Genomic DNA, 26,712 nt, shown 5'->3' with positions numbered 1-26,712 from the left:
TCTACATTAAGGGGAGGGGATGGGCTTAACCTCACAATAGGTTAACAATAATGTGATTCCAAGCACCTACAGACCCAGAAGTGCCCCTTGTTTCAAAGAGAGGAGGACGGGTTATTCACATTTCATTTGATGGTCAGAGGCGAATTGAAAGCTGAGCAGTGGTAATTCTAAGGATTCCCCTTATCAGTTGTTTATTAAATATTATTTTCTATATTCTTAATGTAAATCCAATAAAATATAGATAAAAATTGAAAGACCGATTTTATTAGATGAATTCAGTTGCTTTGATTGGTTTGTGAGGTTTTTTTTTTTTTTTTTTTTTTAATTTTTTTTAACAGACGATATTATTTGCACTAAGGAGGAGGGGGGGTGAGCTTAGTCTCACAATATGCTAGCAATAATGTGATTCAATCAATTGTTTATTAAATATTATTTTCTCTATTCTTAATGTAAATTCAATAAAATGTATATTGAAATTGAAAGACTGATTTTATTATGTGAATTTAGTTGCTTTGATTGGTTTATGAGGGGTTTGCTTTCTAGCATGATCTAAGATTATTCATTTACTTCAAATATTTGAATTTTCTTTTGTCAATTCACGCATATAAATACATCTAAAACGTGTAAGTCGTGCATAGCACGTCGTGATTAAAAAAATATATTCTGCACTCACGTAATCGCGTGCACGAAGGCTAGTACTTTTGAAACCGACCAAAACCAAAAGGAGTCGATCATAAATTTTTAAATTTTTTAATATTTGTTTGCTCTCCATATTATAGTTTATTTGGAACTCTTACCATACACGTGTCACAATTATGAGACTTTTTTGTGTTTTATTCGTTTGTGAGATTGTAACCAATAAATCATTTGCTAGCACCAGATTTCATTGGAACTTAGTCTTAACCGACTTGATAAAATTTTGATATTCAAAAACTTGATCTTTTGATTGAATTGGAATGTGTGTAATAAATTAACTCTTGAAATGTTGGACATTTTTCATCGACATGTTAGAATAAGCTTAAATCAACAGAATGAAACCGATTAACAATTGCGTGATTTGGTAAAGTTTCAACGGTCCATTAAATGCTAGTTGGTTCAGCCATATTTTTATTCAAATCAAATCAAACCGAACTACGCCCACCCTTAGATATAACGTAACCTAAAAACACAAATAAGAAATGGCCCTGCAAGTTACCAAGAAGACATTCCTCTTCCACCAATTGCATTTTTTTACCGAGAAGTATTATTATCAAATAAAAAATCTGGTCTCTTGACATTACCGCTTAGTACTACGGTGATTATAGATTTGAATCTCCTGAATGACGAATTCGATATCAAATTAGGTTGCTCATTGTATGGCTTAGCTGAACTCTATCTTCTTTAGTGTAAAATATCGATGTACTTAAAAAAAAAAAAAAATGTAAAAGCCCGTTTTGGGATTTGTACGGAAAATTCCCCAAGTTGAAACTTGGCAAGCGGAAAAACGAGAGCCCTTAAATTAGGAGCCTTTTCCTGGGGCAATGGCGGTTCTTGTCCAGTCTCCACTCAAAAGAAAATAATCAATCGAAGAAGATGAACCAACTGGACGACGACGACGATTGGGACTTAATTTTCACTGAACAAGCCGTACAAGTCGCCCAAGTACAAGAGCGTGCTTACTCTACTCAGCAGCAGCATCACCCGCCGCCGCACCACCACCAAACTCCTCCGCATTCTTTCTCGGAACCATCGCAATATCACCATCACCAACAAGAGCCGCCGCCCCCGCCTTCTTACTCCAATCCCGTTAGGCCCATTTCCTACTCCCCTCCGCGAGAGCTCACTCAGAGGACCACCACCACCACCAATGCATTTGCAATTTCCCTTTCTCCTTCGCCTCCTTCTTCAGCATTGCCTCCCTCTGCTAGCCGTCCTGAAGTTGACAGAGAAAAAGAACTCGAAATCGACCGCTTAAAGGTTAGGGCTTCAATGTTTAAATTGTACATATATGTTCTCTCTCTCTCTCTCTCTCTCTCTCTCTCTCTCTATATATATATATATATATATGCTAACGAATTCGGTGTATTAAACTGTAACAAATTGGTCACATTTAACTAAAGATTTGTTTGGTTTCTGTCAAAATGCAGGAATAAGTTATGTCAAGAAATCATATTTTTGCCCAAGAACTTTTGATATTTGATACAAATATTATGAAATATATTTCCTTCTGCTTCTTTGAACTCCGTAGTTTTAGTTTGAATTATATTTTGTCATGACTTTTCGATTACCTTACGTTATGACCTGGGTTCAAGAATTGTATACAGTCAGTTTCTTTGTGATTTTAATCATTTTCCCAATATTATGTTCTCTTTTCAAAGTCCTCTAACTCGAATTTGTTGGATTTTAATTGCAGGAAGAACTGGGACGTGTCTCAAAGCAGCTTTTGCACTTGGTACGTCTGTTTGCCACTGTAATTGAATAATTGTGCGCCGGATAATAACAAGATTAGTGCTTTTGTTTTGTTTTGTTTTATTTTGTTTATTTGTTCTGTCGTTAGTCCTTGTGTACTTTTTCCGATAATGGAATGCTTTCTAGTCCTGTTTTCTACATTTCTTTTGTATTGAAGAATTGGAATTACGTGTTCATGCTTAAGTGAGTTTTTATGGTTTTATAACTGGCAAATGGCAATAACAGAATTCCATATACTTATCATTTTCGTCTACGTGTGTGTGCTCGCATTTTTGTCTTTGAGATTTATTTGTGGTTAAAGTTCCTGTATGCAACGAATTGTCCTATACTCACAGGAACAAGAATGCTTTGAACTAAGGAAGGAAAAGGACAAACATCGTAAATTTGTAAGTTCAATGACTGAAAAGAAAGAAGCAGCTACTAGGAACTCTGATGGTACAAATTTGTAAGTATAAACTCTTTCCATCACAGGGCATCAACGATATATGCTGTGATTCTAAAATGATGTTTCAGTCTGTTGCACCTTGCATAGTATGCTGATCATGCTGAAAGGGTGCTTGTCCAATGTTTACATTATCTTACTCTCTGTTATCATTATTGCATGTGGGAAAAGGTCCCGTGACATTAAGGAATCTGGAGATGTCCTAGTCAATCATAAGGATTCTCGACAATTTCAAAATGCATTATGTTTAAGTGGTCAGCCTGGCTCTCGGATTGATATTGGTGAGATAAGTTAGACATCATCTTCGTTTATTTCTTTCTGTTTTCTGTCATCGCTTTTAATTTATGTTCATTTGTGCTAGGTGTGTCAACCTCTAAAGCTACAAGTGTTCAAACTGATGAAACTAGTGCTTCTGCCCGACAAATCCCAAATGATGACCTCTCAAAGAAATTACTATCCATCTGGGGCTCTTCAAATGATTCAAATGAACAAGAGTTAGGAAGAAATGTAATTTCGAATTTGCTTATGGATTGCCAAACAGATTTCCTGTTCCTTTTTGGCTGCATTGGCATTAATAGAATGGACAAGCTGGGAGATGATAGCTCTTCTATTGCAGCTTCGCAGTACCACTTACACATGTCTCATACTCCAGAAGCAGCAAAAGTTTCTCATCTTTATTCTGTCTTGACCAAGGTATTGTTTAATCATGAGATTTCATTTATCCGTTTAAGCAGGATATATCTTGAGATTGTATAACCTCTTCAAGCCTAGAATACAAGGCATATGCCAAATAAGCAACTTAAAACTTATTCTGAAATATAGATGTGCTGATAATGATCTGAACTTTCTCTGAGACATTCCTAACTTAACCTCAAAAAGATCATTATTTGGTTTGGGAATAAAATAGGGTGGAGGTTGAAGGATGTTTCTTTTTGGGTTTTTGTATTTGTTTTTAGTTTGGACATGGTGATCCATGATCATGTTTGGCTATTTCAGAAAGAAATTATGGCTAAGGGATAGGGAATTTGTAGACCAAAAAAGGGTATTGGCCTCTTGTATTGTTTAGAGGCTGTTAATCAAATACGGTCCTCGTGTTTTGCTAACTTATGTATGATTACGGATTTGAATTGTCCAATAAGGTAATTAACATGCCAATCTATCTGGCCACAAGTTATTTTATGATAGGTTTTGGTACAAAAAATAAATAAATAAATAAAGCTGTGATAGGTTTTGGTGTTCCGGGACCATTTACATTGTAATGCTTGACTTTAATTATTTCATCTTTGTATGTATGTTGTTGGGCTTGGTTTGATGTACATATATGAGGGTTTACTCACTATGTTTTTGTTTCAAAACCAAGTAAATAGTACAGTTTGTGTATCATTGTTAATTGTATATATTTAAAAGTCAACTTTCTAAGGGACACACTGTCTTATTGCACCAAGTTTTCTCATGGTCCGGTTTTAGTACGATACTTTATTAAACTTTGACTTCTTTAATCTTTACTGATACATGGCCCATGGAACTTGAATTAAAGAATACTAGATAAATAAAATTTAGAAAATATGTTCATATGATGTTCTGGACATGTTATCCCTTTTTTTTATGCTAACCTGGGTATATGAATATTGTATCTGTTGATTGTTCTTATTGCAGGCAAAAAATGGAATGTTAAAGTTGGAGGCCTTGTTTCAACCATTACTCAACCTCTGTAGTCTTGAAAATGTGAGTTGTGAATTGATATTATTTGACTTCTTGCACCGGTTGGTATACCTTAGATGTTCCATTTTGATTTGTATTTTCCACATGGACTTTTGAGTAGACGTTGCTCTAGAGTACTCTACTAGTGATTTTAAAATTTACTCTATGAATTGGGATCACATGTTCTTTTATAAGAACACTAATGCAATTTTTATTTTATTTTATTTTTCTGAGATGTGGGAGGATATAATTTTGTGTTTACTTCCTATAGGAGGCATCTTCTAGAAAACTCATTACACACTTTTGTGTGCAACCTGGCCTGCAGATTAGGATTAGATTGTCTTGGAACTTCAATTCAGTTGGATATGTGTAATTGTCTTTTAAATACTGGTGGATACTCTTGTCTTGATCCATCTTTGGATCTTCGGTACTAATATTGACTCACTAATATTAAAAGTCTGTAGTTGAGTGCTGGGAGGTGATAGGTCCATGGTTTTAAAAAATATAGGTGTAGAGAGTTTTGGATGTATTGGTGTTAGTGACATTGTTGTGACTGGTTTATTTTTAATATGCAGGAGGCTAGTCGATTATAAAGAGAATACTTTAATCTTCTTGTTTGTCATTATTTAATGACGTTGCTTAAGTTCAGTATTGTAATTATTTCCTTAATCTCTTTCAGTTTGGTTCTTGTTGCCTTTTTGGTGAATCAGTTCTTTTTTGGCATAGGTTATCATTGTTCAGGCATCTCTACATATACTGCATGTGTTTTTGAGGCACCTGGTAAGGCTGGAAAGGCATTTTGAGAGAAGGTATATGTCATATGCTGTTTCCTATTCTGTTTCTATATCCGGTTTTATTTTGCAGGAGCTAGGAATACATGTTTTCGCATATGCTTCATTCCTGTTCGATTTGATCTTTCCAGTGCACTCTACTCAGGGTCAATGTTATGGTCGAGGGACTTGGAATGAAATATTCTTATGCTGAAAGTCAAAGCAAGAATGGAGTTTGGAATAATGGCATTGCAACTTGGTTTTCTAATATAGACTGGATTTCTCTCTTTGAGGTGATCCTACAAGCTACCATGAAGAATACAAACCAAGGTGTAAGGCTAGAAGCAGTCTCTGTTATGAATATGATTATAATGAGAAGTAATGCCTTTGTGGAGAGAGAAAGGTAAGAATGCAGTGTTCCTTTTTTGTTAAACTTATACTGTTAACTTTTTCTCTTTTTCTGAGTGTAAGTCCCATGAGAGACAGGTTTGGCCAAACACTGGTGTTTGAAATTCTTTCACAGTTGCTTGCAAAGGAAGCTGGTTTTGAGGCCCGAAAACAAGCCGTGCAACTTCTATATATGCTACTGAATTGTAAGTCCACATCACTTTAGTTCATTTTTTATTTTGTTTTCTTTTACTTGTGTTATAATTGCATGAAGCTTAGGCGAACAACTTGTAGTTTAATTTAGTTTTTCTTGTTTTTGTAAGAAACATTGTTTTATTGGTAGAGAAACAGAGTAATATCACAGTGGAGAAGCTAGCCACCTCATAATGTAATAAAGCATCTGAAAGGAAAAATGGGAACCAAATAACCAAACTCTAATGGTAACTTTTGAGGCTTTTGAACTACTGTAGCTTTGCAATCAGCTCGGGTAGAAAAGAATGCTAACTCCTGTTCTCTGAAGAAACCAATGGCCATATTGCTGGCCAAAATCTGACGTTGCCCCATAATTTAACCATCCCTTCACAATAGCTTTCAAAAAGCCTCTTCTATACTTGAAACCTTTTCTGCTAGTAAATATATTTATTCTCAAACTGTAGAGTGTGTAGTATATGCTTTCAAAACATTTTGCGACCTCGAAACCTTACTTTGTAGGTTTTTTTACGTGTAACTTGTTGCCTTTTCCTTTTAGTGCCTGATTGTTTCGGTTGTGGGAAGCCTGAAAATGTTATCTCATTAGTGCTACCTTAAGCAGCTTACCACTCAGCTGAAATCAGATTGTTTGAGGACTGCTAGAGTTTGACGTATGCTATCTTGATTCTTATTGAACTTGTTCTTTCATGCCTGTCTTAAACCCTGAAAAACTTGTGGTTCCTTACTGATTTGAAGGTCCTAAAATACTGGTCAAGTTCTGTTCTGATTATAAAGAGGGGAAAGCTGCCCTTGCTATGGATGATAACGTAGGCGATGCATCAGGTTACCAAAAATGTAGCATGATCCTTCAAGGATTGGCAGATTGTATAGCTTGCTGTGGGAACAGTTTAGAGGTAGGCATTATCTCTGCTTTTCTCTCCTTTTCAGCTCTACACTTTCCTTGAAATTTATTTTTTGTTTATTGCCCTGCTTGAAGGTATATTAATGCGTAAATTGATCTGGTGTTCTATGGAAGAAAATGTATTTATGCGTGTTACACAATAGTAGGTGGAGATGGGTAACCCCCATCTCATAAACCTCCGAGCAGAGTTAAGGGTTTATGTTTGATGATATACATTACCAAATATCAACTGCTTTCCTATTATTGTACACTCAGGAACTGAAACTTCGCAGAATTGCTGTTCTTTTACTGGCTTTCCTAGCCTCGTCTGGAGCATCTGGCTTCGAAATACTTGTGAGTCACAAGCTCTTTCGAGATGCAAACTTTCTGATGTTGATTTTACAAGTTTTGGCATCGGAGGTAGATACAGAACCAGCAGTCAATGCTGATCAAGCACAGATTTTCAAAGAGAGGTAATTGCTGATGCCCTTGGATTTTTATTTCTGATAGATGCAAGTATCACACATTCATTACTGAGCATTAAGTTTCCAAATTCTATTGTTGTGTAATTTTCGTTTATTGCAAGTGCCACTAAATATCTCATAGTAACTTGGTGATACTGGTTCCGGTAATTCAAATTTCACCCCCCTCTTCTGTCCTCCGTTTCTGATTTCTCTTTTTCCTCTCTATAGACATTAAAATGAGTTCACATTACTTGTTATATTGTTGTCATTGGTATTATTAACTTGATTTGTAGTTCAGTTGGTGTGTTCAAGAACAAAAAGCATATGGTTCCTAGTTTTCAGATCTTGCAAGGAATGCATGTGATATCTCTGGAATACATTCATGACTGTATATCTGCATGACGAAAATCACCTATCGATCTCTTAATTATTGCTCATATTGTGAGAGTAATGTTGTGCAGGACCTTGCTGTTGAGGGAGGCTCTTATCCTACTTAACAGGCTGGTTTCAAACCCAGCATATTCTGCCACTGTCTTGGGTTTATTAACAAACAGCAGGGACATGGCCAGCTTGACTGTTGATGTTGCAAACCGATTGTCCCGAAAAGACCAAATATGTGAGAAGTTTGATGGCATGACAAGGCAGATGCGGGAGTCTGAAATTGTAGACCTAGCTCGGGCATTTAAGAAAAGGGTGTTCGTATATTTAGGAGATAACATACAGTAAAAAAAAAACATTGCACCCTTTTGGCTCAAATTTTTGTGTATTTGTATGTATCGGCGTTGTTTTTACGACTGTTTGTATGTTTCAACATTAGACACGCAAGCAGTCGTCATCAGCTGTGCAGTGCAAATTTCGGTGGCAGCGCTCAACCCCCCAGCTGGAAATGTATTTCGACATGCGGGCGCTAGTTATTTAGCTGGAAATTTTTGACAGGTCTCAGTGGATGATACATATGATTCCACATTTACCTTGTAATGATCAAATTCTTGCTCAAAATATAGAGAGAGAGAGAGAGAGAAAAGCAGCTTCTGCTGATTAGCATCTTTTGCTGATGTTCTTATGATATGTTTTGAATATACATTCATCTTTTCAACAGAGTTTCGTTTAATTATTGGTGACATAACCGGAAAAGGACTGTAAAACTTCAAACCAAACTGGTGTCTGTTTTACGGCACGCACTGCATAACAGCATAGAAACAGTATGCATCCTTGCGTTCCGGAACTGAACCGGAACTGAACTGCAATGCTGCATGCATTTCGTTCTCTCGTATTAGGAACGAACCAGGCCGAATACAGCGATAGAGAGTGGAATCCATAGGATCCGGTTACTCGCTTCAAATCGAAAACATTACCGGAAAACGAACTACAAATTTCCCCACCGATTGTGCTGTCATAAGAACAGCTTGAGCATCTCATACGTCCAACCCTAACCCCCTAAAGCGTTGGACATCGGGTGCGGCAACATACACATTATCTTATAGTTCCCAGGAAGGCATCCGCACAGCGGGTAGATGATGTTGTAACGAGCAGACTTGCAACACATAAAAAAGTCTCCGATAAAATAGTAGAAATACACTTAGAAGTTGGTATACACATGGTAAATATAACCTTAATTTTACAACAGATGCCCCTGGCATTAAGGACCACTACTATAAACGTAGTCCTAGTTATTCTGTACACGAGTGCCCCTGGCATTACGGATTACCTACTTCTATAACCCGAAGGTAATCTCTCTGATCCAACTGCATTGCGTTACGTATTCATTTACATGTATTATTTATACAAGTATATACACTGGTACTACAGGCCTCATTTCCCAGTCCCAGCAGCATGAGTAAGTATTACTTCCATGACTTCCAACGAGTTTGAAGCTCATCGCTAAAGGGGCTGCTGGGCAGGGGACAGTACTCCCCATCCGTCATGCTCTCTATGGAGTAGACTTCCCACCCCCCTTCTCTCCAGTATGTTGAATAAAGTTCCGGGATGTGCGAGATTTTGGAATTATCTTTTCCATCCGTGCGAATCGTCTTTATCAAATCCACCGGCATATCAGAAAACTCGAGAACTTTCAACTCTGTCAGATGCTCAATGCCGGAAGGCACATTCTCCAGGAGCTTACACCGTTGAATAGTTAGCTTCTCAAGACAAGCCATTGCACCCTTCTCCACTTCTATGCATCTCAGTTCATCAAGTTTGTCCAGGCATAGAATCTTGAGCTTCCCAAACCCATCAGCTCTGAAGCACAATCTGTCTCCAACGAATGCTTGAATTAATTCAAGTTGAACAAGATTAGGAATGTGTCGGAGATGGATGAGTGGGTCATCCTTTAACCTACTCCACTTAAGAGACAATCTGACTAGGCTGGGGAGCATAGGAATCCAATGGGGCAATGCGTCCAAACGTCCTCTCATGTACAGCCGCTGAAGAAACAAAGGAGGAGAAGATAGGTGTTCAAGATCAATGATCTCGTCTTCTTTGACTGAAGCTATAGACAGGGCACAAAGATTTGTTAGCTTTTCGATAGACGAACACAGAGCCTTACCATCTTCTTTTCTCAATTTTAAGAGGCCTAACCTCCTCAGTTGATTTAGCTTACCAAGCTCCCTTATTATGGTTCGGCCATCTTGGTTTACCTCTACGAAACAAAGCTTCTGTAATGCTTGCAGAACCCCGATATTTGGCATGACCTTAAAGCCCTTCTTTGAATGAAAATGTTCGTAAGATTCAAACTCATGTAGATATACCAGAAGATGGCGCAGCCGATGGAGCTTCAATATCTCAACAGGAAGTTCTTTGACTTTGGAATGCTTAAGGTCTAGAGTTTCTAGATTCTTAAGCATCCCAATAGATTTCGGAACAGTTTCCACCTTTGTTTCCCGCAAGCTTAGATATTTCAAATGATACAAGTCCACCACTTCAACTGGAAATTTCTCCAAAGGTGAGTTTTGAAAGTCTAACACATTTAGCAGCCTGAAGCCGCTTGGGAATAATGTAGGGATGGATGGCTGTTCAGTGACACCGAACATGAACAGGGAACGCAGTTGGGACACTGACCTGTTTGGCTGAACATTTTGTAGTGTGCCATGTATCGATAGGCGTCGAACCCTCTCAGACCATTGCAAGCTTTGTTCTTTCAGGATTGTGGTGAAGTTCTGATCTCTTGACTTGGAGATGATGATCTCTCGCAAAAGGTCATGGATTCGACATGTTTTTACCCTTCCGTCGGGTGTAGTAGTTGCCACTTGCATTAGGCTTCTATTCAAGAGTTCCTGGAGATAGTCCTCTCCTACCTCTTCCAGTGTTTTCCCCTCCTTTGCTTCTATGAATCCCTCTGCCACCCATAACCGGATCAGTCTCATGCGCTCGATTAGATGGTCCTCAGGAAATATGCTCAGGTACAATAAGCAGGACTTGAGGAAGTACGGCAAATCATTGAAGCTGAGGGAAAGTACTTTTTTTAAATCATTGAGTTTGTCGTTGCCCTCAATTTCAGCCCCAAGACTGCGTGCAACCACATCCCACTCGTCAAGTCTACGTGTATCTTTTGTTGCCAACACACCACCGATTGCGACAATTGCAAGGGGAAGTCCCTCGCATTTTCTTAAGACGTAGTTACAAATTTCCTCCAAATGAGGAGGGCATTTGTTATGTTGAAACGCCTTTCTGCAGAATAGATCCCAAGACTCGGAAGGAGGCAAGGGCTTTAAGTCATAGGCCTTACCTTCAGATAGTACACTTGCAGCGGTAGTGGCTACATCTGATTTTCTCGTAGTGAGCATAATTCGGCTGCCACAATCATTGTTTGGCAGTGCATATTTGATAGCATTCCATTCGCTCAGGTTCCATACATCATCCAAAACAATCAGGTACCTCCGTTTCTGCAGCAACTCCTTAATTGTTGTCTTGAGCTGGTTGTTGGACATGTTCGTCACCATCTGTGGAACTTTTCTTCTGATTGCTTTGAAAAGTTGTTGAACCATGTCTCTGAGGAGGTCGCCAAATTTGAATGACCGGTTAACTGTGATCCACGCACGCACTTTGAAATGTTTCTTGACTTCTGGATCATCATAGACTTGCTTGGCCAAGGTGGTTTTCCCCATTCCTCCCATTCCAGCCACCGAAACTACTTCACGGCCAGAGCTTCCCTTAAAAAGCCACCCCACCAGTTGACTTTTGGGCTCGTCAAGGCCAACAAGATCATACTTGTCCAAAAGAAGGGCATCTCCTCGACGATCTTGCCATGTATTTCCTGCACTGTCATCAGCCTTGCTGAACTTGTGAAGAAGTCTCCCGTGAACCTCACCAATCTCTTTGACTCTTGAGTTGATGGCTTGTAAGTTGGAACCAATCCGATAACCAGCTTTGGCATTCTTAATACAGCAACCCAACCTGCGGATAGAGCCATAAATTCCATATCCATGATCATGATCATGATCATGCTCTTGCAGAAGAGCGTATTCGTCTAGAACGTCCTCAGCTTCATGAGCAATGTCTCTAACTTGCCTCACCCACACTTTGAGTTCCTCGTCAGTTTCCTGCAGCACGTCTGCAGTCCTGAGAAAGGCCTTCATCCTTTCCAACTCCCCTCTCAGATAGACAGCTTCTTCTCTAACCCCTAGGAACAGGTGCACCTCATTTTCGAAAAAGGATGCAAGCTTCTCCAGCACAAAACATACAGAACTCTCTGCCATAAGTATGGATCGTTTTTATTTGTCACTCTGAAATTGCATCGATTTCATAAAGACATTGGCTGCATCCAATCCAAGTCACTTGGCTAGTTGCATCCATCCAAGTAAGTCCATTGAGAGCTCAATCCTGCAGTTTTATACACAACTATAAGCAACACACTATACATACATACATACATACATACATATATATATATATATATATAAAATAATGTTAGCATAACTGTTAAGTAACTAAGAAACTTCAACAGAATTCAACAAACAAGTGTCCTCTTGCAGACTAGACCTACCAGGACATTGGGAAGTTTCGGTGAAGTTTAATATCAAACAGGTGGTGTGCACTTTCCACCTTTCTGGAACAACCTTTTCTTAGGCTGGGTGAGAAGTGCCCTTCTTGCAATTCTTAAAAGAATTGCAAAAGAAGATGAAACCCGCTTTTAGTTCTCCCGGGAGTGAAAGTTGAAGGGGGAGCACCAAGGGACAAACTTGCTCACTTTTCTTCCTCACAGAAAATGGTTGTGCTAAAGCCGGCTGCTGCTTGTATAGGCCTTCAATAACAAATGAGAATGCCCCAAAAGTGAGACAGCTTTGTAGAAGAGCCTAGGGTGCACCTGCAAATTAAATAAGGTACTCTAAATTAAAGATACAATAGACTGTACAGAAACTGTTTTATTGATTAGCAAGGAAAAGACTTGCTCGTTATAACAATCCAAAAATGAGAGAGAACAAAAATCGGGAGTTCTATAGATATTAAGAATTTTAATTTTAATAGCACAGTCAATGAGTTTATTGCCAATTTATAATTATCGAACTCTGTAATACAATGGATACCTGGAAAACTAAGAGCAAGACCAGTGCAACATCCAGCTACTCCAGCATTAATGACTGCAGAGGAAGAAAGAGTGAACACGATATAATGAATGAATAACGTAAAAGTAGTATTTTTGCATTCAAGTCCCCGTACCATCATCCTTTCCTCGCAGCCTCTTCAACATGCAGACAACCAAACTGTGCACTCCGGACAAAACCGCAATGTCTAAAAAGGGGAAAATATAAAAAGAAAGCTTAACAACTGAATTCAAAGAAACATTCTGCCACTGTAAACAGCATTTCACAAAAAAACTAAACTAATTACACTCGGATTGCAATGCTATCATTTAATAATAGGAATTCCCATACGTTAGCAGAAGATCCTGCATCTGCAAAGGATCCTTTAAAACCTTTTTTCTCGAACAACCCTGCACCTGCAACACATCCAGGCAACGTAAAGCAAAAAATCTCAGTCCGATTGATACGTGTATGTAAAAAAAAAAAAAACTGGGGCTGAGTTTGCTCATCTAATAATTCATTGCTAAACTTGATATCAAGACAATCTTCAATCTTTAGCAGTTTTTAATATGGAGCCAAACTCAATTCAAACAAAGTTTGATCTACATCCCCTCATGCGGCATAGAGAAATGACTGGCATTATCCAAATGGACTAATTACTCCATAAATCTAACAATCACAAACAATCGGATTTCTTTCATAACAACGGTATATTTGTTGATTTGAATTAAACATATAACAAAACAACACTAATATTTCTCATAAAACATGATCCTTTTTCTTTAAATTAAATAAGACAGCACTTACCTATAGCTTCACAGATTGTATGTAAATAACTCACTAAACACACAACAGGAATCCCTCCCAAGTTTTATTTCTCCTCTCTCAGTTTTCATGCCTCCACCCTTTCATTTCCAGCTTCAGCACCATTAGATTCCTTGCACCCGTTCAACAATTCGGATGACCTCGCGGCCAAACTTTGCTTTGCTGCAGGAGAAACACCGTGCTTTCCAACGATCGACTCTAGAACTGCCTCGGAAAGTAGTTTGTTTTCTATCACCGCGTTCGCAGCTTCAGGTACGGATGCATCTCTAGAGAAGCTAATCTGTGGCGAAAGCGAGAGGGAAAGATGTCAAAAATCTGATGTAAACTACAGAACTAACCATCCAAAAGTAGGATTACTAACCGTTAGTGATCCTTTGGGAGATTGCGTGAAAACAATCAAAACTCACAAAGAAAATCAGTCAAATTCCTCTTTTATGTCAGGGGTGAGATTAGTGTGGGAAGTAAATGGAGAAGTGTACTGGAAACTTACCCCAAGGAATAGAAGAGGGTTACGGTTCCTTCAGTAGACAAGGAAGGTCAGAGGAAGAGTGAGAGATGAGAGGAGAGACGACCGCGGAGTGAGAGAGAGAAAGTGGAAATGGAAGGAAATGTCGAGAGGAATTCGAAGCCTTCGACGATGATCCACTCGTGGGTTGATATTGACAGCCATGCTTTTATTTTTTTTTTTTTTGAGGTCAAGTATTTTTTATTCCGGGGATACGCATAAGGATAAGGAACACAGCATATGTGTGAGTAGGCAAAATGTTCATGTTTATCCAAGCTCAATGGTGAATTTCGGACGGTCCAAGAGAGAGTGATATGGGCTTTTCTTTTGTGTGAGATGGGGCTAGTTGGATTGGTTAATGGGGGTCATTGAATTTAAAATGAGTGGTCCGAACTTCTCGATTTTTCGGTTTTCGACTACGAGATTTGAAGATGATCCCCATTCACATTATACTGTATACCAAATTAACATAAATATATATACAGATTCTTTAAGGGGAAGGGTTCAACTTTTTGAAAAAAAATAGAGATTAGTTGTGGGGCTCACAACACATCGAACTTTAACGATTTGAACCATCCATTTTTGAAGTTGCATCTCATAGATCATTCTTACAATGTATTAGTCAAATCTGAAATATTTGAGGCAACTAATTGAGTTCAAAGAAATTGACAAACACTACGTTCAAAAAACATTGAAATTTCATCGTGACAATTAAATGAGCAAGTGGTTTTGAAATGAATTGAATTTTTGCATAGATGGTCTACGAGACTTAAAAAATAAACGATTCGGATCGTTGAAGTTTGATATAGAATGGGTCTCAAAACTAATCTCTAACTTTTTTAAAAAAAAATGGATGCCTTCTCTTATACGTCTCTGTATGTGTGTGTATATTTAATGCCTTACTTCATAACCTTTGCTGACAAGTAAATTACGAAGCTTGATAGAGAACCAAGTTAATATAAGCATTTATATTAACTTGCTTGCGTGGTTAATTTACGAAATTAACGTAAATATTTCATTCCGTGGCAGTGCAAGGACAAGGAAGACAACTATGTGTGAGTAGGCAAAGCAAAATGTTCATGTTTATCCAAGCTCAATGCTGACCTTATACTATGTACCAAACTAACATAATTATATATATATATGATGCCTTACATCATTTGACAAGTAAATTAAGAAGATCGATACAGAGAACCAAAATAATATAAGCATTTATATTAACTTGTTTGCCCGGTTATATTACAAAAGTTTAGATTTATCTTGTACCTGTCAGAATATAAATTAAGAAAGTAATCAAAAAGTTAAGGTGGATGCTAGCAACTTATTCGTTGAAATACACGAACTTTCTTGTTTCACTTTTTCCGCTCTTTTACTCATTTTATAATATTAGTTGATGGTCAGAATAATCTTCTTTTTAGATCATCTTTTAAGCACCAACTCTGCGCCAAAACAAAAAAAAAAAAAATAGTACAATAAAAAATCCTTTAACTGCTTGATTAACATCATCAATTTTTAGTGTTTAAGTGAAAAACATGGTTTTTCCATTTCGAATTTAGTTAATTTTTTGCATAAATGATCTTTAAAGAGTGATCTCCAAAGTAGACGATTTCGATCATCAAACAATATTACAGGATAAAAAAGAGAGCCGAGAAAGTAGAACTAAAAGGTTGCTACAAATTCCTCATAAATTAATCTTAAAGTAGTCATCCATCCTGATGTTGAAGTTATTATGTATGTCATGTGTGACATCAAATCCTAAATAAGTCATTGACCTTAATTCTAGAAGATGAGTGATCAGCAACACAGGCTTTCTTTCTTCATCTACAAGAATCGAATCTAAAGTCTCTCACTTACAAACGAAGAAGAATATCACTAGACCATACTACTAAACTATCATGTTCGTGTACGCTACCCTGCAACTGGACAAGCTAGGACAACTAGCTTATGAAGGGGTGACACATAATTTTAGAACTCTTCAGCTACTTGATCATTTCGTTTCACTTACGCCCTTCCTTCAACTTGATCATCCTCAAGCTCTCATCCATTTCATCTACTTTTTCAGAAATCTTAGGTCATCACAGAATGTAAACTGCAGTGTAGTTGTATTTTCTTCCTCGTTTTCGCAGTGGGTTTGCCGATGGGAAATGGCTCCTCAACATTACAGAAATTCACTGGAACTGGATGCCATATTGGGTAGTTTAGAGTGACTGAGCACAATCATTTTCCTATGCACAAAGTTTTTTTCCATTCATTTCTGTATATGTACAAATGTTGGTGCCCAAGTACTGCACCTTATTCTTCAGTAAGTTACATATATGAGTTGCAAATATTTGCAACAGTAATTCATCTGTACATTGAGTGACTTGCTTGCACATTACGTACAATGACTATTTACAATTTTACATACGACATATATATATACACACATATATACAAATACAAAGTATCATCGATCGGATTTAAACCTTCCATAGAGGACGAAGCTGATCATGGCTTATCCGGACAGTTCCAGCTACAGATGATGGAGCATTTTCTATCTCCCCGAAGCTCTCTATTGAATACACATCCCAGCCCCCATCTCTCCAATAGGCTGAATAAACATCTGGGATATGTTGAACTTCCTCATAATCTTCGCCTTCTCCATCTGGTCGCAGTTTCAAGATTAATTCATTCGGCATTTCAAAGAATTCAAGTAACTTCAGCTTGGTAAGGTGCTTCACTCCCGAGGGTACCCTCTTCATCGACTTACAACGTTGGATGGTTAGCTTCTCAAGGCATGGCATTGCTCCCTCCTCCACCTTCACGCATTGGAGCTTGTCAAATTTGTCGAGACCCAAGACCTTGAGCTTTTTGAATCCCCTTCCATTGAAGGATAACATGTCACTATCACAAGCATGGAGCAATTCAAGATGAATAAGGTTGGGCAAGTCTTGAAGATGTACGAGTGGATCATCTTTCAACTGACTCCATTTCAAAAACAGTCTGGCCAAACTGTTAAGTGAAGGTATCCAGTTCGGCATTTCTTCCAATCGTCCTATCAGGTATAGGCGTTCGAGGAACTGAGGAGGGGAAGAAATGTGATGGAGATCAATAACCTCACTCTCTCCCGTTGAAGTTACAGAAAGCGCACGCAGCTTGGTTAAACTTTCAATTGATAAGCACAAAGCCAATCCATCTTGTTTTCTCAATTTCATAATTCCAAGCCTCCTCAATTGCTTAAGCTTACCTAACTCCCTCATTGTCATCCCACAACCCTGGTAATTTGCCTCAATAAAGCAGAGCTTTTGCAGGGACTGCAATTCTCCTATGTTTGAAAGCGCCGAGAAGCCAAACTTGGAATAGAAGTGTGCATAAGATTCAATCTTAAGACGATAAACCAGGAGATGGCGAAGTTTTTGGAGCTTCAGTATCTCAAGAGGCAATTCAGTGACATTGGTCTTTTTAAGATCCAACGTCTCCAGGTTACTAAGATTCCCTATGCTTCTTGGAATGGATTTAACCTGGGTTTTCCTCAAGCTTAGATACTTTAAATAAAACAGGTCCAGGATTTGGTTCGGAAATGTCTTTAGAGGTGCAGCTTCCAAATCTAAAACCCCAAGCAGCCTAAACCCAGTGGAAAAACACTTTCTCATGGATGACCTAGTAACCTCCCCAAAGATAAATAAGGAACGAAGTTGAGGAACTGACCTTTTTTCTTGTACAGTTTCCAATGCATTATGTATTGACAGACGACGAACTCTATCAGGCCATATTGTGTTCTGGTCTTTGATTATGGCTGCAAAGTTTTGATCCCTCGACTTCGAAATAATAATCTCCCGCAAAAGACCATGAAGCCGATAAGTTTTGACCCTCCCATCACTTGTGGTGTCTCCCACCAGGATCAAATTTCTGTTCAAGAGCTCCTTAAGGAAGCCCTCAGCTACTTCCTCCAAAGTTCTTCCTTCTCTAGCTTCAACAAATCCTTCCGCTATCCATAAGCGAATCAGTTTCATACGCCGAATCAGATGACCCTCGGGAAAGAGGCTCAAGTATAAGAAGCAAGCCTTGAGATAATAGGGCAAATCATTAAAACTCAGAGAAAGTACTTTCTTTAAATCTTCAAGTTTGTTATTGCCATGAAGTTCAGCTCCAAGACTGCGGCAAATGAAATCCCATTCATCTATCCTGCGCTTGTCTTTTGTAGCCAGTACACCGCTTATTGCCACAATTGCAAGGGGCAAACCCTCACACCTTTTCACGATACATTCACATCTTTCCAGCAAATAAGGAGGACATGGCTTCCCCAGAAATGCCTTCTTAATGAACAGCTTCCGGGACTCGTCAGCAGGCAAGGGCTTCAAGTGATAGACCTTGCTTTTGGATTCCGAGCAAGTGGTGAATACAACATTACGCGTAGTGAGCATGATTCTGCTGCCAAACTTCCCTTTGGGCAGAGCATATTTGACAGTTTCCCATTTGTCAGCGTGCCATACATCATCAAGAACAATCAGGTACCTCCTTTTCTGCAGAAAGTTCTTAATTATTGCTTTCAGTTCATTGCTATTCTTGTCGTGCACACCTTCTGGAACTGGCCTCCTGATTGCATCAAAGAGTTTATGAATGATGTCTTTAAGGAGATCCTCTACCCGAAAAGATTGAGAAACCGTGATCCAAGCACGGGGCTTGAAATGTTTCTTCACTTCATCATCATCGTAGACTTTCTTCACCAAGGTGGTTTTGCCCATACCTCCCATGCCAGTGACTGAAACTACTTCAAGTCCAGAGCCACCCCCGACCAGCATCCTGACAAGTTTCTTTTTACGCTTGTGTATGCCCACAACATCAGTGTTTTCTAAAAGAAGAGCATCCTCTCGTCGGTCATGCCATGTGTCACCTGTTGCAAATTAAGGAGTGAAGTTAGGAAATAACATTGTACTGTCTGAACATAGCATTTGAGAATATCAAAGTACAAAACTATAGCAAGGGTTCCGTATGTTTCATCCCCCTTGGGGTTCAACAGGTCTTCCTAGAAATGCTATGAGGAAATGTGGTGAGCGGATAATTTTAAACTGAACATAGGAAATCCGTATATAGAATTAATGAATTGTAAATGAACTAATATTGAGCCACCTAGAACGATAATAATTTACGGTTGGACTCATCATTTAAGAAAAAAAAATTACTGGTGTGGTGTTTATTACCTGGATTGGTAAATATTGAACCTTTCACAGCATTAAGCTTCGGAAGAAGTCTTTTGTAAACTGCAAAAATATCTCGAATTCGGGTGTTGATGCTCTGTAACTCCCAAGCAACCCGGTAATGAGCTTTCAAGTCCTTGACACAGCCACAAAGCCTATAGTACGGACAGTACATCTGGACGCTTTGACTGTTATAAGGTTGGAGAATCGCAAATTCATCGAGAAGATCTTCTGCGTCATAAGCAACATTTCGCACTTGCTTAACCCATACTTTGAGCTCCTCGTCACTTTCTTCCATTGCATCGGCATCCCTCAGTAAGGCCCTCATGCGCTCCAATTCCCCTTTGAGGTACACAAGTTCTGCTCGAACCCCTCTGAGCAGTTGAACCCCATTTTCAAAAAACGGTTTGATCTTGTCGAGCACAAAGTTGACCGCACTCTCTGCCATTCTCTCACTAACTTGTTATCCACTCATCATGGTTTTTTTCATTGCTTTGCAGTCCCTCTTTAGGTAGTTTGATTGTCGTGCTAAATAGGCAAGAAGCCCTCCGCGTTTCCCACTTGGACAAGCAACAACTAAATTTAATGAAAGAAACTGCAACTGACTTTACTGCAAATGCTTCACCACAGGTTCTGATGGATCAAGATGTCTATAAAATTAAACTGACGCAGACGTTTTGAGCGATTTGGTCCACAAGAACCTGTGGTGAAGCGTTTGCAGTAAAGTCAGTTGCAAGCATTTTGTGTAATTAAGACGCAGACGTTTTGATAGGGCAAAACTGACGCGACTTGGTCCACAAGAAATTTTGGCCGCAAGCATTTTGTGTAATTAATATATTAAATATGAGAGAACACAGATTGTATCATACCCAGACAGATAGGGCAAAACAAATAAAAATATCAGAACCATCAGCGGCAGGGAAGGTTGGTGCCAAATTTTCAAGAGAATACGAATGAGCAAGGATGTGAATTCAGAAGAGAGATTTCCATCAGTCTCATAAGTTTAACTGACGAGTAAAAGTCTACTAATCGTCGATAATTACTTCCAAATTCCGAACCAAAGTGGAACGCAAAACTTTTGTGGTGTACTGTGTGCAAGAACAACTGCAGTTTCGTGAATACAGCGGATCAGCTACAGATGCGTCTCTTTTTTTTGTTTTTTGATATTTCGCCAGCACTGTCATGTGTAACCAGCCGAGGAATTCCTGATCAGTAATGAAAAGACCAAAATAATTTAGCGCCCTGAGGGTAGCCGGAAGAGGCCACCGCCTAGGGCCCCCAAGTGAGAGGACCCCAAACTTCGTTTACCTTATGCGTTAGCTTACAGATAAATAACGTAAACTAGAAAATATTTTAAAGTTCAACTGTTACCTTGTTGGTTAAATGAAATAGAAATTGGTTTATCTCCTTCTCAGCGGTTTGATCCAAGCAAATGCATTTATTTCTCTTTATTTTCTTTGTTTTTTTATCCGTTTTATCCTTCATTTAAAAAAAAAAATTATACATAAAATTTTTAACAAAGTAAGCTATTACCTATCTCATACAGTTTACAGGAATACACAACTTGAGATAACCTAAATTTCAAACTATGGATTTATTTTTTTATTTGAAACTGATCAAATAGTGTACTGCTTTCAATAAAGATTGAGTGACTTAGTTATGTTATCGAAAAAAGATAGGAAGAAAATTTGATTGAGGGGATGTTTTGATGTGTTTAATTACATGATGGCGTTAAAATATTCGAAAGGATAAGTTGAAAGACTTTGACGCATGAACACAACAATATTATATTGCATCACATCTTAAGGGTTCTATGTTTTTTTGGAAAAGTTTTCACAAAACTTAATGAGTCTTTCATGTTTATATTTGATCCGAGCGTTTGAACTGGTTGCAAGTTGAAAATACGTTCTAGGTTGGAGGTCCAAGTAGGAAAATCTAACCTTCAAAGGTGCATGTGTAAATTATAAGTAATTGGTAAAAATATACAGAATTGTTAAGATGATGGCAGAAACCTAGTGCTTTTACAAATTGATTTTCAAAAACTCTTTTATTTTATCTCTTTAATTTTGGACGAATTTCTTATTTAATTTTTAATTAAATCTATTTTTAATATTACTAAAATTCAGAATCACCTTTCTTAAATTCCGTTTTCAAGTGATTAATTAGGAATTGGTTTTAAGTAAATTATTTAAATAATCTTTGTAGAGAACAACTGTGCATGAACATTTATATTCAATTACCTTGTACTCTTACAAGTATTTAGTGTGATTTTAACCTTATTTGCGCATGTACTAAAATCCTATCACTATCCTATTTCAGTCTCATAAGTTTAATTGATCAGTAAGTCTACTAATCGTCGATAATTACTTCACCAAATTGGAAATGCAAAACTTTTGTGGACCGTCAAGTGTACCAGCCTCTGAATTCCTGATCAGTAATGAAAAGACCAAAATAATTTAGCAAATTAGCTTAAGGTCTGATCTGCTAGCAAAGTCTTGGTAAACACCGTACATGTCTATTTCTCTGATGTGTATACTTACATGGTGCAGTTAAAATATTCGAAAGTACAAGTTGAAAGACTTTGATGGATGAACGCAACAATAAATAAAAAAATATATATACATATAACGTGCATATATAAATAATAGTATTATTATAATACTAACAAATGCCTACACATTTTATGTGTATGAACACAGTTTTTTAGAAAATGAGAGGGAGAGAGGGAGAGAGGGAGAGAGGGAGAATATGGGGGAGTAGGAGGTTTTTGGTTTATTTATTTATTATTTTATTATTTTTAATTTTAAATATTAGAGATATTTTAACATTATCTGTAGATGAGGTTTCAATAAAAAAAAAAGGTAAAATTTGGAATTATAAAATTACATTATTGCCAATCATTTCTTTTTGTGTGATAAAAGACGAAGTTATCTTTTCATCTTCTTCTGGTTGACAATAAGAAATTCATTAATTAATAGAGATATATAGTATATACACATACATTTATCAGTCAATTCCAAGATACGCGTATGTTCTTGTTCATCAAATCTGGTAGGGTTTTCTGGCGTGTATTATATAATATTATTTTTGGCCATATGCCCTTTTGTCGAATCCGTGACCCCAACTAAGGGTTTTCTGGCTTTATATATAAGAGATAAGAGATATCTGGCTAGGGCTAGGTTGCTTTGTCCAACTAAGGGTTCTAGAATTTGACTTTCTTACCTCAACTGGAAAAAGAAACAAATTACCATTCAAAGTATGTATGATTTGTGTGGACAAGATGATCTTGCAATTGCTTACTTATCGAAATTGGATGCAAGTTCTCATCTATTTCAACTTTAAAACTCTATATTCTATAGTTCAACTTGTAACTCAAATGATTAAGACACGTGTAAAGTGAGATGTAAGAACCGAAACATATAATAATATTAACTATGCAGATAAAGATCTCAGGTCCAAATTTATAAGAACCAGACCGAATCGGGATTTAAAAAAAAGACTGATTCGGACCGGGTACTGAAACGGGCTGGTTTGGTCCGGGTACATGGATCCCCCCTCTTTTTTTTTTTTTTTTGAGCACAAACTTCCTCGCCGATCCCGTCCCCTCCGACCTCCACTCACACCGCCAAGATGGGATATGTTTCTCTCAAGATCGGCGAGTAGGTCGGTCTAATCCTCAGAAGAACATCTCCCTCATCTTCGAGTAGGTCGGTCTAATCCTCCGCGAGATCGATTCGTCGCAAAAGAAGCTTGCCCAGATGGAAAATAAACTTGCCCAATCTGAAATTCTAATGCAAATTGTTTGATGGTGTGACAACCATTGCGGGGAAGAACTACAGAAATTATGCAAATTGTTTGATGTATTCTAGGGTTTGATGGTGTGACAAGCATTGGGCCCTCATAGATCAGGCCCAAATCGGAAACATATATATCCATGTTTTTAGGCCCCAGTTGAGTTCTAGGGTTTCAACATCCCTTTTTTTCTTTCTTTTTCTTTTCTTTATTCACACATATTTAATTCACATAATGGTAATATTATGATTATAATGCATATGCAATTTATGTATCATCTAAAATTCGTTAATCGTAAAGTTGAGTCATGCATTATGGTGAAGGTTCATGCAATCAAGGCTGAAAAAATAACGAAATAAACACCACTGTTTTAGAAGAACCTGGATTGCGTGATGAATATTGTGAACGGGTTTGTAGGTGTTGTTTCTTCAGGTTTCGGCTTTCCATCTTCAAAACTTGTATGACGTTCAACACAAGAAAAATAAATTGAATTAATAAAGGTATATGAATTCAATAAAATCAAAATTTAATCAATTACGAATAATTGAAACGTAATACTCCCCTAATTGAAGATGAATAAATTCTCTTTAGCACAGCGTGAAGAGTGTGCTGATAACGTGTTGTGGGCTATATTTAACTGAGGGGTGTGGCATGGAGAGAAAAAAGAGTGGAGAATATACTTGAGAAATTATGTGTTAATTCCCAAGTCCTTGTGCCTTTATTTATAGTAATAAGGAGGAGAGAAACTTCCTCTCGAAGTAATACAAAGTCTATTAGGAAAAATCTTCTAGATTCCAAAGGATTCATAATCTATCTCTACTTAGGATTTACAAATCACAATATGTATTAGAACATATGCCACAACATATATATATATATATATAGGAAGCCTTTAAACGAAGGGATCCTAATTTATTTTATAAAAATGGGGATTAGCTGTTAGGCCCACATCACATCAAACTTTTAACGATCCGAACCCTGGACTTGTATATTATATACCATGAATGCAAATAAAAAACATATGAAATTATGAAGTTTAGACAAATTAAAAATCAGAAATTAACAAGGTTTGGTAAATTATAGGATTAAAATTGATACAATTGAAATTACAGGCACTAAAGGGCAACTTGAAGTAAATCATAGGGATTAAAAGTGCACTTAGCAAAAACTAAAATGATCTGAAAGAAAAGTTAAAATAATTTCCATCAGCCGGGAAAGGAATCCGGGTCTGTACCATGGCAGGTACTATTCTACCACTAGGGCACTGATGCTCTGCGGGTGGGAGTGTCTCTTTTATTTAATATACTAAAAAAATATAGAAATACCGATGAGACACATCATTCGCACATTGATTGCAAAGGAGTTTGTCCCTTCGTGGGCGTCTCTACCTTTCCTCCGTCCCTCCGGGGGAATCCACCGCCCCTTCGGGGACATCACCCCCATTTTTTTCTAGTCTCTATCTCTTATACTCCAAAATATACGGCTCCAAATTATCCAAAGTTTTGTTTTGCCTTTTCTTTGTTGAGTTGTTCACCTACAGTATACAAATATTTCATGCACAATGCACCAACACAAGTCGCCAACAGCTATACATCACCTGTGTCCGCCTTTTCAAAGGCACGTCTCTCTTTTTAAAGGGTTTGTGGCATATCACGCCTTGATAAGATCTTTGTTTTGCATCAATTTCTAAAATGGTAAGCCTTTAAATTCACTTGCACTTGTACTACACTGCTGTTTGCCTCTACTAATTAGGTCAGACAAGAAGCTTAGCTGCATTATTGTCAATATTAATTCTTGGATTAGACATTACGACACAAGCACAATATATATACTCCCTATGGGTCAATAACATGATTAATCCTTAAGGCCCTATGTCTCTACGGGGATTAGGAACCGGAGTAGGTATCCATCACTTCCAAATTCCTATTCCTTTCTCTTTCTTCTTATTTGAACGGTTACGATTAAGTCACATTAACATCTTATTTTTGCTGACTTATTTATAGAGAGAGAAAGATAATGAAGAAAGTGAGAGTGGAAAGGAGGAAAAGATAGAGAATTTGAAGCGGAGATAATCATACTCCTTAAGAACCTAAAGACTGTCTTTTTATTTTTTTATTGGGTAGGAAAGAAAGCATTCATTAATTAAGAAAGGAAGTACAAACAAAAAAGGGTCAAGGCAAAAGGTAAGCAACAACCTAAAACATCTAGGGAGGCCCAACTAAGCTTAAGCCCAACAAAAGAAACAAAGCAACATAAGGAACCCTAGCAGCTCGCCGCACCCAAGATGCTTGCACCAAAACCAAAATCACACACAAACCATAAGATTGATATTGAAATGCCGAACCAAATCGAACACTACGATCCAAACCGTCGACAACAACACCTGCAAATAGAACCAGAGAACCAAACGAAAAAAGAACAAATGGAGGGTTGAAGGGAGTGTGTAAAACACCTTTATTATGATGCAAATCGTTCCACCCTTCGCCCAAATTTTCTGGCAAACCGGTAAGGCAAGGGGACACTTCAAGAGCAAGCTTATGGCTAGATGAGAAATGGGACTTGGGAAAGCATGGGGAGAAAATTGGGTTTCATGCCCGTTTCTCGGCTTTCTGGGTTTTTCAGTGTTTTCCCGTTTAGCTTGGGTTGGCAGCATCCTCACCTTTCCTCCTCCTAGCCATTTCCCCTTCCTCTTGCGCCTTCGCAAGGGCCAGCGGCGCGATTGCTGCTAAGGTGTTCTTTTCTCTGTGCTGGTAGAGAGAAAAACGAACAAGGGGTGCACTTCTCCTAAAGAGTGTCTAAACCCCTTATCTTCTGCTACTTAAAGTTAGGACTACAGGACCCATAATTTCCCTTATCTTACCAAAATCATTTGATTAGGTCCTAATCAGAATCATTTGCCTATATTATAATCAACCAAGTACTTCTCTATGATTGCGTAGAAAGAGGCTGCAAGTTTTCAGCTCTCACACTGATCCCACATGCTAATGAAAACTTAGACACCTAATTACCATAAGATGATGTCTGTTTGGATTGTTTCTAGGATGGTTAAAAACACTTTCTGATTACGTAAGTTTTACATAAAAAGTTAGAGCTGTTTATGAAGAAGCACTTAATATATTTTTTTTATACAAGAATACTGTTTGACTCCCCAGGATTTAATGACCGATTCATACAACTTCATTTATTACTTATTGATTCAAAACAATTATCTATAAAATGGTTTATAATATTAACGACTCCGATTATTGAAGATTCGTAAATCGTGAGTAAGAACTCATTTGCAAGTGTTTCTTCTAATATCATCTGCTTAAAAGCCAAAATAATAATAATAATAAAAAAAAAACAAACTGAAAACAAAACCTCCTACTTTTAACGTAACCCGCGCTCGCTCGCTCGTCTATCTCTTTTCTCTCCGCTCCAGCGTCCAGTTCTCCCATCTCCCAACAAGGTAAATTCTCTCTCTCTCTCTTTCTCTCTCTCTCGCTATATATATATTATTATGTTTAGGTGCAGTAGATTTTGGGAATTGGGATTTTTGGTGTTGATATGATTGGGGAAATTGGTCGACATTCTCCATCAGGTGCCATTGTAG

General features: G+C 37.8%; 3 protein-coding genes and 1 long non-coding RNA gene across 6 annotated transcripts; 1 reads left to right on the top strand and 3 right to left on the bottom strand.

Annotated features, from left to right (window-relative positions):
- Window positions 1–1,441: 1,441 nt before the first annotated feature.
- LOC103962511 (protein SENSITIVE TO UV 2) lies at window positions 1,442–8,400 on the top strand. Of its 2 annotated transcripts, none has more exons than XM_009375227.3 (12): window positions 1,442–1,956; window positions 2,393–2,431; window positions 2,784–2,893; window positions 3,062–3,171; window positions 3,252–3,583; window positions 4,547–4,615; window positions 5,318–5,400; window positions 5,528–5,764; window positions 5,848–5,954; window positions 6,694–6,851; window positions 7,132–7,311; window positions 7,764–7,901. In XM_009375227.3, exons 1-11 carry the CDS (start codon window positions 1,573–1,575, stop codon window positions 7,285–7,287), a joined length of 1,785 nt encoding a protein of 594 aa, XP_009373502.2. In that variant the 5' UTR covers window positions 1,442–1,572; the 3' UTR covers window positions 7,288–7,311; window positions 7,764–7,901. The 2 variants fall into 2 exon arrangements, with proteins under 2 accessions (XP_009373502.2, XP_009373501.2); XM_009375226.3 differs by having other exon boundaries at window positions 1,448–1,956; window positions 7,115–7,311; window positions 7,764–8,400.
- Window positions 8,401–8,837: 437 nt separating this feature from the next.
- LOC103962513 (disease resistance protein RPM1) lies at window positions 8,838–13,713 on the bottom strand. Of its 2 annotated transcripts, XM_048578578.1 has the most exons (6): window positions 13,629–13,713; window positions 13,173–13,237; window positions 12,958–13,029; window positions 12,825–12,878; window positions 12,284–12,604; window positions 8,838–12,120 (listed from the first exon to the last, which is right to left on the bottom strand). In XM_048578578.1, exon 6 carries the CDS (start codon window positions 11,994–11,996, stop codon window positions 9,147–9,149), a length of 2,850 nt encoding a protein of 949 aa, XP_048434535.1. In that variant the 5' UTR covers window positions 11,997–12,120; window positions 12,284–12,604; window positions 12,825–12,878; window positions 12,958–13,029; window positions 13,173–13,237; window positions 13,629–13,713; the 3' UTR covers window positions 8,838–9,146. The 2 variants fall into 2 exon arrangements, with proteins under 2 accessions (XP_048434535.1, XP_048434536.1); XM_048578579.1 differs by lacking the exons at window positions 12,284–12,604; window positions 12,825–12,878; window positions 12,958–13,029 and having other exon boundaries at window positions 13,629–13,705.
- Window positions 13,714–13,875: 162 nt separating this feature from the next.
- LOC125474642 lies at window positions 13,876–14,730 on the bottom strand. Its single transcript, XR_007256104.1, has 2 exons — window positions 14,008–14,730; window positions 13,876–13,926 (listed from the first exon to the last, which is right to left on the bottom strand). It is a non-coding gene; the product is annotated as an uncharacterized LOC125474642 (long non-coding RNA).
- Window positions 14,731–16,371: 1,641 nt separating this feature from the next.
- LOC103962514 (disease resistance protein RPM1) lies at window positions 16,372–20,041 on the bottom strand. The gene is made up of 2 exons (XM_009375232.3): window positions 19,332–20,041; window positions 16,372–19,024 (listed from the first exon to the last, which is right to left on the bottom strand). Exons 1-2 carry the CDS (start codon window positions 19,774–19,776, stop codon window positions 16,611–16,613), a joined length of 2,859 nt encoding a protein of 952 aa, XP_009373507.2. The 5' UTR covers window positions 19,777–20,041; the 3' UTR covers window positions 16,372–16,610.
- Between the last annotated feature and the right edge of the window lie 6,671 nt (window positions 20,042–26,712).

Source organism: the organism of the source record quoted next, unplaced genomic scaffold (assembly GCF_019419815.1).
Source record: "Pyrus x bretschneideri cultivar Hongxiangsu unplaced genomic scaffold, Pyrus_bretschneideri_v1 Contig125, whole genome shotgun sequence".
In the NCBI taxonomy this organism is placed as follows: domain Eukaryota; kingdom Viridiplantae; phylum Streptophyta; class Magnoliopsida; order Rosales; family Rosaceae; genus Pyrus; species Pyrus x bretschneideri.
This window is presented reverse-complemented; position numbering and strand designations above follow the sequence as displayed.